The sequence below is a fragment of the Hemitrygon akajei genome, chromosome 5 (assembly GCF_048418815.1).
Source record: "Hemitrygon akajei chromosome 5, sHemAka1.3, whole genome shotgun sequence".
Lineage (NCBI taxonomy): Eukaryota > Metazoa > Chordata > Chondrichthyes > Myliobatiformes > Dasyatidae > Hemitrygon > Hemitrygon akajei.
This window is the reverse complement of record NC_133128.1, coordinates 136,626,224-136,642,264: the sequence shown is the minus strand read 5'-3', so window position 1 is coordinate 136,642,264 and position 16,041 is coordinate 136,626,224. Positions and strand designations below refer to the sequence as shown.

Genomic DNA, 16,041 nt, shown 5'->3' with positions numbered 1-16,041 from the left:
TTTTATATGTATATTTGCAATTTTGATATTGCACAGAAAGCGTGCTGGGGAGCCGGCTGGATTCGAACTTAGAACCTCCCGCCCCCCCCAAGTCTAGCACTGATGCCACTACGCCACCAGCCATTTCACGCACATCTGCTCTCACCCTATCCTTCCGCCACACCATTAGGGATATGGTTCCTCTTGCCCTAACCTACTACCCCATCAGCCTCCGTGTCCAACATATAATTCTCCGTAACTTCCGCCACCTCCAACGGGATCCCACCACCAAGCACATCTTTCCCTCACCCCCTCTTTCTGCTTTCCACAGGGATTGCTCCCTATGCAACTCCCTTGTCCATTCGACCCCCCCCCCCCATCTCTTCCCACCGATCTCCCTCCTGGCACTTAACCTTATAACCAGAACAAGTGCTACACCTGCCCTTACACTTCCCCCCTCACCACCATTCAGGGCCCCAGACAGTCCTTCCAGGTGAGGCGACACTTCACCTGTGAGTCGGCTGGTGTGGTATACTGCGTCCGGTGCTCCCGGTGTGGCCTTTTATATATTGGTGAGACCCGACGCAGACTGGGAGACCATTTCGCTGAACACCTACGCTCAGTCTGCCAGAGAAAGCAGGATCTCCCAGTGGCCACATACCGTATTTTAATTCCACGTCCCATTCCCATTCTGATATGTCAATCCATGGCCTCCTCTACTGTCGAGATGAAGCCACACTCAGGTTGGAGGAGCAACACCTTATATTCCGTTTGGGTAGCCTCCAACCTGATGGCATGAACATTGATTTCTCTAACTTCTATTAATGCCCCTCCTCCCCTTCCTATCCCATCACTAATTTTTATTTTTTTCTCTCTCTGTCCCTCTCACAATCACTCCTTGCCTGTTCTCCATCTCCCTCTGGTGCTCCCCTCCCCCTTTCTATCTTCCAAGGCCTTCGTCCTATGAATCTCCCCCTTCTCCAGCTCCATATCACTTTCATCAATCACCTTTCCAGCTCTTAGCTTTATCCCACCCCCTCCGCTCTTCTCCTATCATTTCGTGTTTCCCCCTCCTCCCACTACTTTCAAATCTCTTACTATCTTTCCTTTCGGTCAGTCCTGACGAAGGGTCTCGGCCCGAAACATCGACAGCTCTTCTCCCTATAGATGCTGCCTGGCCCGCTGAGTTCCACCGGCACTTTGTGTGTGTTGTTTGGAGGAAAAGACGTGGTTTGCAAAAGCAGCCAATCGTCACTGAGGAAGGCGGGGCAGCCCAAAATTTCGGTTTCGTTTTCCACTTTGTTTTCCGGACCAGGTTTAAAGAAAAGGAGGAGAGAAGATCGGGGGACGGGAGAGGGCGGGCGGGCGGCACCATGTCTCTAGATTGTGTCCGAGATTACTGCATTCAGGCTTTGTGCTCCCGTTGTGGCTCGCTGAGCTACAGCACTTTGCGCAGGGAGGTCTCCAGGTATTTCAAGGTGTCGGACGGAGAGCTGTCCAAGTTACTGGCCGACGGGCAGTTGTTCACCAAAGTGCCGGCCGAGGTCTCAGGTCTCCCGGGCCCACAGCTCAGCGGAGACTCTTTGATCGTCGCCACCACTCCTGCAAGGCTGTGCAGTGACTTTCTGAAAAGAAAGTGCAGCGATGGTGACTGCAGACAACTCCATCTGTGCAAGTTCTTCCTCTTCGACAACTGCAGGTTCGCCAAAGGAAGGTAAAAGAACTCGGTCGGTCTTCTGTGTCGGCAAACACCGTGTAAAGTGAGACTTGGGCAGGGAGGCGTGATAAACAAGGAGAGGGAGTTTGGGGAAGGGGATTACTGAGAACAGAATGAGGTCAGGATTTTTTCTTTCTTACTCACTCACTCACTCACTCACACACACTTTAATGCAGTCAGCGACTTGTTTAATTTTTTCAGAATCAAGTAGAATAGAATTGATTTACTGCTTCAACTATGCCTCAAAGAGCAGTTTAATTATTTTGGATCTAGAAAATTGTGGAAACAAAGTCAAACTAAAATCTATTATCAAAATAAGTATACGTGACCATATAACCACCTTGAGATTCAGTTTCTTGCAGGCATTTACAGGAAAATAAAGGAATACAATTTATTAAAACTATACATAAGCAAAGCCCAAAAAACAACTAATGTGCAAAAGAATACAGATTGAGCAAATAAAAAAAATACTGAGAAGTTGAGTTGTAAAGTCAACTTGTAGAGTCTGTAGGTTGTGGAATCAGTTTCAGATTTGTGGTTCAAGTGTGGTTTTACAAACACACTGTTGGGAAAACCATCTTTCAGGTGAGGCATTAAGCTGAGACCTTGTCTCTCTTCAGTGTTGAATGTAAAGATCAGTGGAAATGCACTGAAGTTGTACATCTCCCTGTGCCTCCATTAGGAATACAACAACAGAGCACAGTTGTGTCACAATCTACATTCAATAAAGACTAGTTCAGGACTTCAAATGAAACTGATAATATTTGATCAGATCTGGGATGTAACTGGCAATGCTAATTGGATTTTCTCATATGCAGACTGACAGCCACTGTTAAGTGGAGCAATGGCCGTACTTCAGAAAAGTACCCAATTGTCAGAACTTTTGAATGACCTAAGGTAGTATATCTTGATAGGCCACTCTTGAACATCTGATATGTCAACAGGTTTATTCGCTTAAGGGTCTTGTGTTCATTTCCCAGCCCCAGTAAAGTTATATTTAGTATTTATTATATATATTTTAAATTGTGATGGGATAAAGATCTGGGATCTAATGGATTCCATCCCAGCATGTCAAAAAGAGGAGTGAGTAAATTATGGTACATTATTTGCAATCCCTAAATCCTGTAATTTTACCTGTAAAGTTTACTATAACAATCAGTTGATGACTTATTAAGGGAGAGAGGAATTACAGTTGACAAAGCCCCTCATGGTAGGCTGATGCAGGAAAGGAAATTAAGATGCATGGGATCCATGGTAACTTGGTAGTGTGGATTCAAAGTTGGCTTGCCCACAGAAGACAGAGGGTACAGGAAGGGTATTATTCTGGCTGGATTCCTGTGACCAGTGGTGTTCTGCGGTGAGCAGTGCTGAGGTCCCCATGTGTGATACCTGTAAAGTAGCTTAGATGAAAATGTAGATAGGTCAGTTAGTAAGATGGCAAATGGCACAAAGGTTGATGGAATAGTTGACAATGTGGAGGTTGTCAAAGAATACAGCAGAATATAGATCAGAGAAATGCAAATCAAGTTTAATCTGAACAGGATCATAAGAGAGAGGAGTAGAATTAGGCCATTCAGTCCATTGGGTTTGCTCTGCCATTTTACCATGGCTGTCTCAACCCCATTCTCCTGCCTTCTTGCTGAAAGCTTCCTGACACTGGATTCCAGCTACCACTTTTGCCCTTTCTCCTAATCTGTCATGAGTACTTCTGCAGACACCTTGCTTTCTCAACACCTGCCCCTTCACCTACCTTCATATTGTCTGCAGACTTGGACACAAAGCCATCAATTCCATCATTCAAGTCTTTGACATTTATGTCCTAGCACTGACCTCTCAGAACACCGGCAGCCAATCAGAAAAGGCTGCTGTATCCATGTGATAATCTGGGCTGTTAACTTGCTAAGCAGCCTCGTGTGTGGCACCTTGTCAAAGGCCTTCTGAAAATCCAAGTAAACGACATCGACTGATTCTCCTGCTTGTCATTTTGTCAATGAATTCTAACAGATGTGTCAGGCAAGATATTCCCTTAAAGAAACCATGCTAATTTTGGCCTATTTTATCATGAGACCTCATCCCTAACATTCAACTTCAGCATCTTCCCAGCCACTGAGGTCAGGCTAACTGACCTACAATTTTCTTTCTTCCATCACCCTTCCTTCTTGAGAGTAAGGTGTTGCACTTTGAGAGGTCACATGTAATGAAAGTATACAGTTAATAGCAGGATACTTAACAGTACTGATTTACAGACCAATGTTTGGGTGCAACTCTATAGCTCCCTGAAAGTGACTAAACAGTTAGATAGTTTGGTAAAGAAGTCATATAGCACACTTTCCTTCACAGGTAGGTGCACTGAGTATATGAGAAAGGAAGCCATGTTGAGCTGTATAAAATTCTGGTTAAGCTGCACTTGGAGTATTGTGTAGTTGCCCCATTACGGAAAGGATAAGGAGGCTTTGGAAAAGGCGCAGAGGATGTTTACTGAAACACAGGGTTACGAGCACCAAGAAGAAATTGGATAAACTTGGGTTGTTTCTGACAGGGTCAGAGACCGACAGGGCACCTGAGAGAATTTAATAAAATTATCAGAAACGTAGATTGGATGGACAGTCAGAATCTTTATCCCAGAGTAGAAATGTCATGTGCTAGAAGACATGCATTTCAAATGAGAGGGGAAAGTTTAAAGGAAATTTGTGGGGCAAGCTTTTTTATTAAAAATACTGCTGAGTATCCCAAATGGGCTTCCAGGGGTAGTGGTGGTATAGATATGATGGTGGCATTTAAGATGACATGAGGATATAATATGCAGGCATAAGAGGCATATGGATTAGGGATTGGCAAAAGTGATTTTAATTTAGCATCACCTAGTATTGACCAATCTTGTTGCCCCCTTTTTTTGAGATTATCAGTGAATGTCATTCGTTTAAGAAGTTTTCTATTGGAAGATTTCCAGAAAACATTTAATTATATTTCAAATTTAAAAAACTAGTAGCAGAAGCAAACATGGATTTGGAGAGAACCTAACAATGTGCTTTGTTAATTGCTTGGGAGAAAGGAAATGGAGAATGGTAATAAAGGAAATGAAGTTTGATTGACAGGGTGGAGCGAGTGATGTAACCAGGAGAGTCTTTCCATCATGCCATTTGCATAAAGCAGGTGACAGCTAGTTCCCAGATGTCACTGTATTTAAAGGGAGGGAAACTAGCATGGGACCGGGAAACTACAAAGAGATGTTCATGAAGAGAGCAGACAAAACTGGGAAAGCTGGAGATAACTGTGGGAGAGTGAGAGGTTGGGGAGGGGCAAGGGAATGCAAATGTGTAGAGGAGAGGTACAAACTTTATCATAAACAGAATGGAATGTTGGTCTGTGTCTTGAGGAGAATGAAAACAGAATACAGTGACGCGAGAAACCTTGAACCCTGTAGAATTTTCTCTATTTCTGCTTAAGTATAACCTAAAGTGTGATCAGACCTTCATGCAAGTCCTAAAACAAGATAAAGAGAACCCAATTAAATAAGTAACACAAAAACATTATACTTGTTCATCTCTTTATTGAGAAAATTATCTGATATTTGATTTAAAAAGTATGTGAACCTTTGCTGGTATGACCCCCTTGTACAGCAATAACTTCAAGCAAACATTTCTGGTAACTGTTGATCAGTCCTGCACATCAGCTTGGAGGAATTTTAGGCCATTCCTCCTTACAGAACTGCTTCAACTCTGGGATGTTGGTTGGCTTCCTTGCATGAAGCTAGTTTTTTAACTCGGCATAATCCCTCAAGCAAGATTCTGATAACAAGCAGAATATTTTTCCCAGTTTATTCATTGGTTTCTTCTTTATATTTGCACAGTTAGAACAGTTGAGATGCCAGGCAGAATAGCTGGATGGTCCTCTTGCGGGATGTGGGAAGGCAGGGATGCTTTCAGTCCCTTGTCGACTACACCTAAGAGAAGTGCATCCAGCTGCAGATTGTAACACTCTGTGTTAAGGAGCCGGAGCTGGAACTGAATGGACTCCGGATCATTCAGGAGGCTGAGGGGTTGATAGAGAGGTAGTTACACTCAAGGTGCAGGACACAGGAGTCTGGAGACGGTCAGGAAGGGAAAAGGTGTGAAACAGCCAGTGCAGAGCATCCTGGCCATTCCCTCAACAACAATAGCTATACCACTTTGGGTAATGTTCTGGGGGATGACCTAGCAGAGGAAAGTCACAACGATCAGGCCTCTGGCACTGAGTCTGGCTGTGTGACTCAGAAGGGAAGTGGGGTGGGGGGGGGGGGAGAAGAAGAGATGAGCTGTGATGATAGGGGATATGTTCGGGGAACAGAATGGAGGTTCTGTGGACAAGGACGAGCTACCCTGATGCCTCCCCGGTGGCAGGATTCAGAACATCTTCAAAGGTTCAAAGGTCAACTTTAATGTCTGAGAAATGTATACTATATATATTGTCGTGGTTTCTCATGCCCCACAAACGACCAGGAGACGCAGAAGATTCTTCAAGAAGTATTAAACTTTAATTTGCAAATCAAAGCTTGAGACAGTGAGCTAGTCGCTGATTGCCCACCGATCCTTGTACATAGCATTTTTTATAGCAATCTCCTGGTTTAGTTGTATTAGCATATCCAATCGGTCTATAGGTGCGTATCACAAGTACATCTGCCACTATTGTTTCTACCTATTGACTTAATCATGTTCTAATCTACATCTCTTAGCTTCCTCTTATTAACACACCATTGTCTTCTACATTCTTAAGATTTCATTTCTAGTAAATAGCAAGTTACATAATCCACATCTCTTAGCTTCCTCTTATTAACACACCATTGTCTTCTACATTCAATTGGATACATGCATAGCAAATAGCAAACTCAGACTACATAATCCACATCTCTTAGCTACCTCTCATTAACACACCATTGTCTTCTACATTCTTAAGATTTCATTCTCTAGCAAATAGCAAGTTCAAAGCTGACTACATAGTTTTGGTTACACAGCAAACAACGCAACTTTTATACTCCAATATATCCCCCCTTTGAGACCCAGAGAAAGAAGACTAAGAGTCTGTGCACAAAAGCCCCAATAAACTCAAGCACTTATTCCCAAATCTTGGGTTAAACTATAATTTTCTGCACCAAGACCTCTAAGTATTCTCTCCCTGTTACCTTGGGCCACTGAGCCAAAAACCTGTCCCTTTGTATCTGAGACAGGGAAAAAACTCAGAAGCCCTTACAATCTACTCCCACGTTGTCGTTTTGCTCTTGTTCATCCTACAGGTGTTGTAGGCTGTAACGATACATTTTCGGTGTTTCTTTCTCCACTAAGCTTGCTTCAGTAATTGCCACGAGCATCGGAAATTGTTTGGTTGCATCACGCACTACAAGAGATTTGAGACAAGGAAGAAAACAGCACAGCACAAGCACACAGCTCAATACAATACTGACAGTTATTGTTATTTTAGTCATCCATGCTCCCCATCCTCCGAGTCTACTTTCTAACCAGTCAAATAACTGATGTCAGAACCCTGCATTCTGTGTGCATACCTCGCACTGTGACAAGACAAAGTCCACTGAAGCCTGTAAATAAGGTGACCAAAAACCATCCTTCTTTATTTTATCACTTCCCCCCTTGCACAATGGTCAATCCCATGCGCTTCTGAAATCAGAATCGTCAGTGGAGGGGTGGGAGCTACCAACAAACCGTTTTCCATGCTCCACAAGCCTTCCGGGTTCTGCTTGGCCCCCCTTCGTCTCCACATTGTCTGTTCTGCCAAAGTTGCCTTACCTTGTATTTCAATTAGGTCCTCTGCCACAGGTTCTGGAGCTAGGCTTACCTGGGGGGCAATGACAGCTGGTGTACATCCAGATGCTTTTCTGGCTGCCTCGTCCGCAGCTTGATTTCCCTTTGTTATTACATCATTTCCCTTTTTATGTGCCTGGCATTTTACTATAGCCAATGCTTTAGGTTTCATTATGGCTTTTATTAAGTCTAGAATTTGCTGACAATGTTGCATGGGATCTCCTCCCGAACAAATGGCATACTCCATAAGCATATGTCGAATCAGTATAGATGCCTACTTTCTCACCTTCCATCATTTCACACGCAGCTGTCAGGGCTTTGATTTCCGCTAGTTGGGCGGAACACGGTTGGGGACAGGACTCCATCCTAATAATCTTATAGCTCGACTGATCCTGCTGCACTACTGAGAACCCTGCATGATTTCCATCTTAATCTCTATAACAAGAGCCATCTACGAACAGAACCTTTTTATCTGCATCCTCTAGTGGTTCTGACCGTAAATCTGCTCTCAATTTGGCAAATGCCATCGTCTTCCCTACACAATCATGGGGTTCTCCTTCATAGCTCAAAGGGACAAAATTGGCTATATTACTGGTAGTGCATCTCTGTATAGTTATGTCTGGAAATGTCAATAGCATCTGATACGCTGCTATCCTGGCTGGCGTCAGCACAAATTTCCCTCTTTCCAGCAACTCTGCTACTTTGTGGTGTGTGTACAGAGTCACAGGATAGCCCAGGGTTACAGATGATGGGGATGCCTTTTCATATGCATAGTACAGTGTCACCAATCCCTGATAACAAGGTGGATACCCCTGAGCCACCTCATCTAGTCTCGTACTGTAGTATGCTATCGGCTGCTTTGCTTTTCCTGTGCCTGTCTCTTGTGTTAGAACCGCTGTGACATAACCCTCCTGTCTGTTGGATACATACAAATGAAATACCTTCTCGTAGATAGGCAAAGCTAATGCTGGTGCTGACTGCAATTCCTGCTTAATAGTATTGAAAGCTATCTCCGCCTCTCCATTCCACTGTAAGCCCGTTCTTCAAATTCGTATGTCCTGCTTCTTTCATTATCTTAAAGGTGCCACAATCTCAGCATATTCTCCTATCCAATCTGAGCTGTACCCTGCCATTCCCAAAAACGTCATCATCTGCCCTACAGTCTGGGGTTTTGGGGCCTTAGTTATTGCCTCAATCTGATCTGGTGCTATCGCCTTCACTCCCTTGGATATTACCCTGCCTAAGTATTCCACTTGCTGCGTGCAAAATTGCAGTTTCTTTTTGGATACTTTATGTCCTCCATGTGCCAGCTTCTCTAACAGAGTTATAGTGTCCTGCTCACACTGTTCCTTACTGTGGGAGCAAATCAACAGGTCATCCACATACTGTAACAATGTACTTTCCAATGGCATGCCCTCTAGGTCTGCCTTCAACACCTGATTAAAAACATGTGGTGAATGTTTAAATCCTTGCGGCATTCTGGTATAGGTATACTGAGCACCTCTGTAAGTAAATGCAAACAGATACTGACACTGGTCGGCTAGAGGAATGCTGAAGAAAGCCGAACACAAATCAATCACTGAAAAGTAACTCGCTTCTGGTGGAACATTAGTCAAAAGCGTGTGTGGGTTGGGGACTACCGCTGGCCAGTCCTCTACCACATTATTTACCGCTCGCAAATCATGCACCAATCTCCACTTAGATTTATCTGCTTTTAAGACTGGCAGCAACGGGGTATTGCATGGACTGTTTGTTCTTTTAAGAACTCCTATTTCAAGCAACCCCTGCACTGTCGATGCTATTCCCTCTTCTGCTTCTGGTCTTAGAGGGTATTGTGGTCTCCTGGGTGGAATTGCTTTCCTTTTTAGCCTTATTTCCACCGGACTAGCTGTTTTTATTTTCCCTACATCCGTGTCATGCTGTGACCACAGAATAGACGGCAACTCATCTAACCTTCTATCTTTCTGCTGGCCTCTTTCCTTTCCCAGCAAGGGCAGGTGTGGTTGGGGAGTTATTTCGACCTCTCTCACTGTCCCTACCATATTTACACTTACCATTATTTTAATGCAATTGTTGTCTTCTGATATCCACACCTCTGGCATGATTTTCCTCCACACTGTTACGGTTTCAGCACTCTTAACTAAGTCTTTAGACTGATATCCCTTGTTTACCAACAACGTTACGTGGGGCACAGCCTCCGGTATCCTGTACCATTTTTCTAAAAAGGTGTTCCACTTAACTTGTAAAGCTGCCCCTTGCTTTCCAATTATCACAGCCTCCCCTTCCAGGTGCTGTTGGGTACATGCCTCCAGGTGCCATCTCTCCTCTAACTCCCTGTTCTGAGTCTTGTCAAAAATCACTGTACAATGTAGCTCAGATTTGGGCATTACAGCCCTGGGTAATATAGCCTGCACGCCCTTTTTCCATTTCTCCCAGGTTTCCTGAATCTGATCTGCGATGTCTCCTATCCAAAAGACATTAGCCTTCTTGTCTTCTCGCACTATCAATTGAGCCCCTGCTCTCTCCACACTCAGCCCATTTCTGGTGCATTCTAATTTTAATTCCAGTTTCAATAAGGCATCTCTGCCTAACAAATTAATTGGAGTTCCTTTAAATACTAGCACCGGCAAAACAATTCCTTTATTTCCCATTCTCAACCACACTGGAGCCGTGCACTGTGTCAACTGTGTTTTCCCCGAGAACCCTACCGTCTTAATAAACTTTCTTGACATGGGAAGGTGAAGGGCATACTGTGGCTGTACACAAGTGTACGTGGCTCCAGTATCTATCATCATTGGTGCCAGTTGCCCTTCTAACATAACCTGAACAATGGGTTCCTCATCTGCCTCCCTTGTTATCATTGGGTAATGTCCCTTCCCACTCGAGTTCTCGGGGCACCCCTAATACCTCGCATAGGGGTTCATAGGTCCGCTTGGGCCTGTGGGGGCTGGTCCTTGGCTAAACTTTAGTTCCCTTCTTATCGGTTCCTGATGGTGTGTGACAGGCCATGGTGTAAACGGACAATCTCTTCTCATGTGACCTGGCTGATTACATCCCCAGCACAATCTCTCTACCTCTCTTTCCCCCTGTTTCCTCACTGGTCCCCTCTGCCCATAGCTCCTCTGTCCCCCTCCTTGGGACTTCCAGTCCTGTCTGGGCTGTTTGAATTTAGTCTGTTCCTGATAGGGCATTTGTGGGAATGCTCCTCCAAAGACGTTGATTATTGGCATGGGGTTTTCCGGCCCTTGTCTTACAGTATGATCGGTTCCTCCATATAGCGGTGCTTCATCCAGTTCGATGGTTGTACTCGGACTGGTGTTGCTGGCAGCATCTTTTTACTTTTCTCTTTTTCCTTCTTTTTGAGTTCTTCGAGCTGCATTTGTATTAACTTTCTTTGCACCTCTTGCTGCTGCTCAGCCAACCTTCGTTTGTCTTTCCGGTACTTCTCAACTGCATGGTCTACGTGGTCTCTAAATTCTTGTGGGGTCATTGACGTCAGCCCAACCACTTCCTCCAGTTTGGATTTTACTTGCGGAGGCATTGCATCCAAAATGCTATGTCGGAATAAGCTATTTTCCACCTCTTGCTCAGTCTCCAGTCTCCACCTTTTCAACTGGTTTTCTACGTAGGCTGCTGGGTTTTCAGTGTCTCCCAGTGGATCCCCCTTTTAAGGCTTTGGGGTCCACTTTGGGTGGATAAAGCTTCCTGAGGGCCTGCCATACCCTCTGCCTCACTCTGTCAAACCCGTCTCCATCAGTTCTCGGGTCGTTCGAGTTTACTATGCCAGCCATTTCCATTAGTTCATTAAATTTGGAGGTTCCCATCAACCTTATCAATAGTGCCTTCAAATCTCCCATAGCCAATAATCATCCCGCCGTTTCTTCTTCAAAGGCTCTAATCCATTTCCCTGCTCCTTCATGTAGATTGGGTAGAGTATTTTTCAGCCCTTCTAGGTCCTGGGATCCCCAAGGGATATACTGCACCTGTCCTGATCCTTTAACTAACAATGGCATCATTCTTCCTCCTTCTTCCCACCTGCCCTGGCTCTCCTCCTCGCCTGACTCCCCATCTGTCTCAGGGTATGTCTTTACTGCCTCCCACACAAATGTCTCCGGGGTCCTCTTCTTCCCTCGGTCTCCCTGTGGAGTCCTTCCTTTCTGTCCTGATTCAATACTTGGTTGGCCCCTGGAGTATTTTTCGCATCTCCTCTGGCAATCCCCTCTCAGTAACTTATCTAGCTCTCTCTCTACTTCCGCAAGTCGCTTCCCTACCGTCTCCTTCTGCTCTTCTAGGTTTCTGCCTCCTACCTCTTCCCCACAAATTCTCGCATCCTCTCTCCACTTAACTCTTGCTCCTCCAATGAGTCACCTTCTCTTTCTTCCTGTCCGTGTCTGTACACCTGTGGCAGGGACTCCTCATGATCCTTACTCGTGCTTGATTCCCTTCTCTCTCATGTTTCTCCAAGACTCTCATCTCCTATCCTTTTTCCACTTCCTCTTGAATGCCTCATCTCTTCCTGCCCTGATGAGCCACTTTCTTTTCTAGTCTGTTTATTTCTATGGTATAACCGATACTCCTCATACTCCTTTTCCTCTCTCAAGTATTTCATCCGTTCAATCTCTTCTTTCATTTCTCTCTTTGCCTGTTCCACCTTTATCCTTTCTGCCTGTATCTCCTTCCATATCGCCGCTTTTTCCTTCTTGTATTGTCTTTTTTTCCTACTCATTATCCCAAACTTGTACTTCTCCCTGCATGTTTACTGTTCCCGTCAACAGGGGGCACTGCTTAGGGGTTCCTTCCTCATTATAGGGAGGGGGCTTTTCTGTTTCTTTCGCATCCGGGTACACGGAGCTGAAGCCAGCTTCTCACTGTACCTTCCTCTCTCTCTAACAGGCTGTTTCTCCAGCACCCTTAGTGTCTTCCTCGCTTGTAATCAATATTCTACCTGTCCTCCTCAGCCTTTCTCCCTCCGTTCTGAAGAGTTTTAGCACTTCCATTTCTCGTTCTCTTTTTTGCCCTCTTCTTAGATTTATCTTTTGGTTTGTAATTTTTAATTAGTGCCTCCATTTCTTCGCACAAGCTTACATCAAACGTTCCTTCTCTTGGCCATTTTGTGACCAGGTTTTTGGTTCTCTTTTCCCATTTTTCTGAAGTTTTTGTTATCTCATATTTATTTACCGGGATTTTTTTGCTCAGAATCTCTACTGCCGTTCCTTTACCTGTCATGTTGTTCTCTCTTTTTAAGGTTTTTCAGAGATTCACAGTTTGTTTACTGGATGATATTATTTACTCTAATTCTATGCCTAGTCTATCGCTTTAAACTATATATTGGACTGTCCTTGTTTCCTATTCTGTTCTGCCCGTACAGACCTCTATTCAGAGCGGTATCCACAGAACTTTCTTTTTGCACCTCGTCTATTCAGACCCTTATCTCTTAAGGCGGTATCCACAGGGATTTTCTCTATTTTCCTTTTCCCTGCCCGTTCAGGCCTTCGTTTCATACGAAGCGGTATCCACAGGGATTTACCAACACCACGTGGAATTTTTCTTAACTTCTTATTAACTTATTTGTACTTACCCTCACTGCAGTGTTCTTGATCAATCCTCTGAGCCTCCTGTTAACCCCCAATTCTGCCAGATTCTTTGGACCGGGTGAGAGACCCTTCGGCAGTGGTTCCACACTTCTGAGACTCCAAGACCTCCCCAAAACCAACAGAATTCTGAGTCCAAATGGTCGCAAAAAGCGCTTACCTTTTGTTTGGATGCACCCTTAATTCTGTTAGCCTTGTGGGGGTCCCTAGAGGACTGGGAAGCGTCCCCAATCTGCCGTTTCCTTTCCGCGGGTCTCTTGTCGTGGTTTCTCGTGCCCCACAAACGACCAGGAGACGCAGAAGATTCTTCAAGAAGTATTAAACTTTAATTTGCAAATCAAAGCTGAGACAGTCAGTGAGCTAGTCGCTGATTGCCCACCGATCCTTGTACATAGCATTTTTTATAGCAATCTCCTGGTTTAGTTGCATTAGCATATCCAATCGGTCTATAGGTGCGTATCACAAGTACATCCGCCACTATTGTTTCTACCCATTGACTTAATCATGTTCTAATCTACATCTCTTAGCTTCCTCTTATTAACACACCATTGTCTTCTACATTCTTAAGATTTCATTCTCTAGCAAATAGCAAGTTCAAAGCTGACTACATAGTTTTGGTTACACAGCAAACAATGCAACTTTTATACTCCAATAATATACATCCTGAAATGCTTTTTCTTTGCAAACATCCATGAAAACAGAGAAGTGCCCCAAAGAATGCACAACAGTTAAACATGAGAATCCCAAAGTCCCCCCCAGCTCCCCCCCGCACGTAAGCGACAGCAAGCGACGATCCCCCCCTCACTAGCAAACAAAATGCGCGTCGGTACTATCACCGAGCCCAAGTGTGTGCTAAGCAATACCAAAGACATAGACCAAAGTTGCCCCAAAAGCTTTGCATTTTGTCCGAAATTTGACAATCCACAGGTTCTCTCTCCCTGGCAAGGGAGAGGGGTGTGTCCACATTTTCACAGCAAGCAGGAGACATAACACCAACCCTCTGGTTTTCGATCTTAAAAGTCCGTTCGTTGCTCTTTTTCACGCTCTGTGTCTGAAGATCACAAAGATCTCGGGTCTTTGGGCCCACAGCAAAAGATTTTTCGGCCTCCCCGACAACACACGAGTCTCCTGCCGTGACACCGACCCTCAATCCGCCTGTCTCCAGAGCCTTGAGATCTTAGGCTTTCAAACACGATCGAGATTCTCAGGCCAAACCCTTGTCATGTTGAATAGCGGCCAGTCTTGGAACCCCGAGAGCGGGTCCCATTCCCACGGAGAACTGAAGCTGCATGTAACTCCAGGTCAGGGTTTTCAAAAGAACCCTGAAAGGGAAAAATAAAGATATTAAAGATAGAAATAGCAAGTCCTCAGAATTCTTAAGAGGGAGGGTGAGCAGTCAGAGACATAGGTAGGAAGAAGGCGGAGGATCTGCAAAGTAAGTTCAGAGAGTTTGGTGTTAAGTTAAATGGCAGGTCTCCAGGATTGTGATCGCAGGATTGTTACCCATGCCACATGCTAATAAGGCCAGAAATAGGAAGATTGTATGTTTTAACACGTGGCTAAGGAGTTGGTGTAGGAGGGAGGGCATAAGATTTTTGGATCTTTGGGCTCTCTTCAAGGGAAGGTGGGATCTGTACAGAAGAGATGGTTAGCTCCTGATCTGGAGGGGTGATAATATCCCAGCTGGAAGGTTTGCTGCTGCTGCTGCATGGGGGAGGTGGGTTTTAAACTAGAGTTGCAGGGGGATGGAAACCTGAGTGCCGGAACAGATAGTGGAGAGGTTGTGGAGACCTCCCAATCAGTATGCGGAAAGTTAAAATCACCTACTGTAACAAACTTGTGTTTCTTTCAATCTTATATTCTGTGATCTCCAAAAATTTGTTGTTCTAAGTCCATTAACATGGTCATCCTTTTCTTTTTCGTCGGTTCCAGCCTTAAAGCCTCACTAGGTGAGTTCTGCACTCTGTCCTGACTGAGACTGCCATGACATTTTCCCTGACAGGTGGTGCCTCTCCTCCTCCTTCAACCCCTCCCGCTCCCTGGTGTCTAAAACAGCCACATCGTGGAATATTGAGCTGCCAGTCCTGCCCCCCACAACGAAGTTTCACTAATAGCTACAATATCCTAATTCCAGGTGTTGATCCATGCCCTGAACTCGTCTGCCTTTCCTGCGATACTTCTTGCATTGAAATATATGCACAGTTCGGGACATTAGTCGTTTCTTTTGATTCCTGACTTTGTCTGGAATCTTAAGGCCAGAGGACTTAACAACATCTGTCTCCACTAACTGTGCTGGCACTCCAGTTCCCATCCTCCTGAAACTCTCTAGTTTAAACTCCACCAGCACTACCAGACCTTCCAGCTAGGATCTGCTTCCAGTTCAGGAGCAAACTGTCTCTTCTGTACAGGTCCCACCTTGCCTGGAAGAGAGCCCAATGATCCAAAAATCTTATGCCCTCCCTCCTACACCAGCTCCTTAGCTACATGTTAAACTGCTTAACCTTCCTAGTTCTGGCTTCACTAGCACGTGGCATGGGTAGCAATCCTGAGAACACAACCCTGGAGGCTGGGACCTTTAACATGGCACCTAACTCCCTGAATTCCTTTAGCAGAACTTCGTCACTCTTCCTACCTGTTCCATTGGTACTTAAATGGACCACAACCTCTGGCTGTCCACCCTTCCCACTTCAGAATGCTGGGGACTCGATCCAAAATGTCGCAGACCCTGGCACCTGGGATGCAACGTACCATTTGGGAATCTTGTTCTCGTCCACAGAACCTTCTTTCTGTTCCCCTAACTAACAAATCCCCTCTCGCCGCATCTCACCTCTTCTCCCCGCTACTCTCTGAATTGTAGAATCAGACTCAATGCCAGAAACCTGACCACTGTGAATCTCCTCTGCTGGGTCGCCCCCCCCAACAGTATACAAACTGTTCTGGTGGGGGGCAGCCATAGAGTACT

At 45.0% G+C, this 16,041-nt stretch overlaps 1 protein-coding gene across 1 annotated transcript in view; it reads left to right on the top strand.

Moving 5' to 3' along the window:
• The first annotated feature begins 1,303 nt into the window (after positions 1–1,303).
• The window catches only part of parp12a (poly (ADP-ribose) polymerase family, member 12a), a 95,284-nt gene continuing 80,546 nt past the window's right edge, over positions 1,304–16,041 (top strand). The window contains exon 1 of the mRNA XM_073046592.1: positions 1,304–1,693. Coding sequence (XP_072902693.1) covers positions 1,353–1,693 — 341 coding nt within the window. The 5' untranslated portion in view covers positions 1,304–1,352. The remainder of the gene's footprint in view (positions 1,694–16,041) is intronic.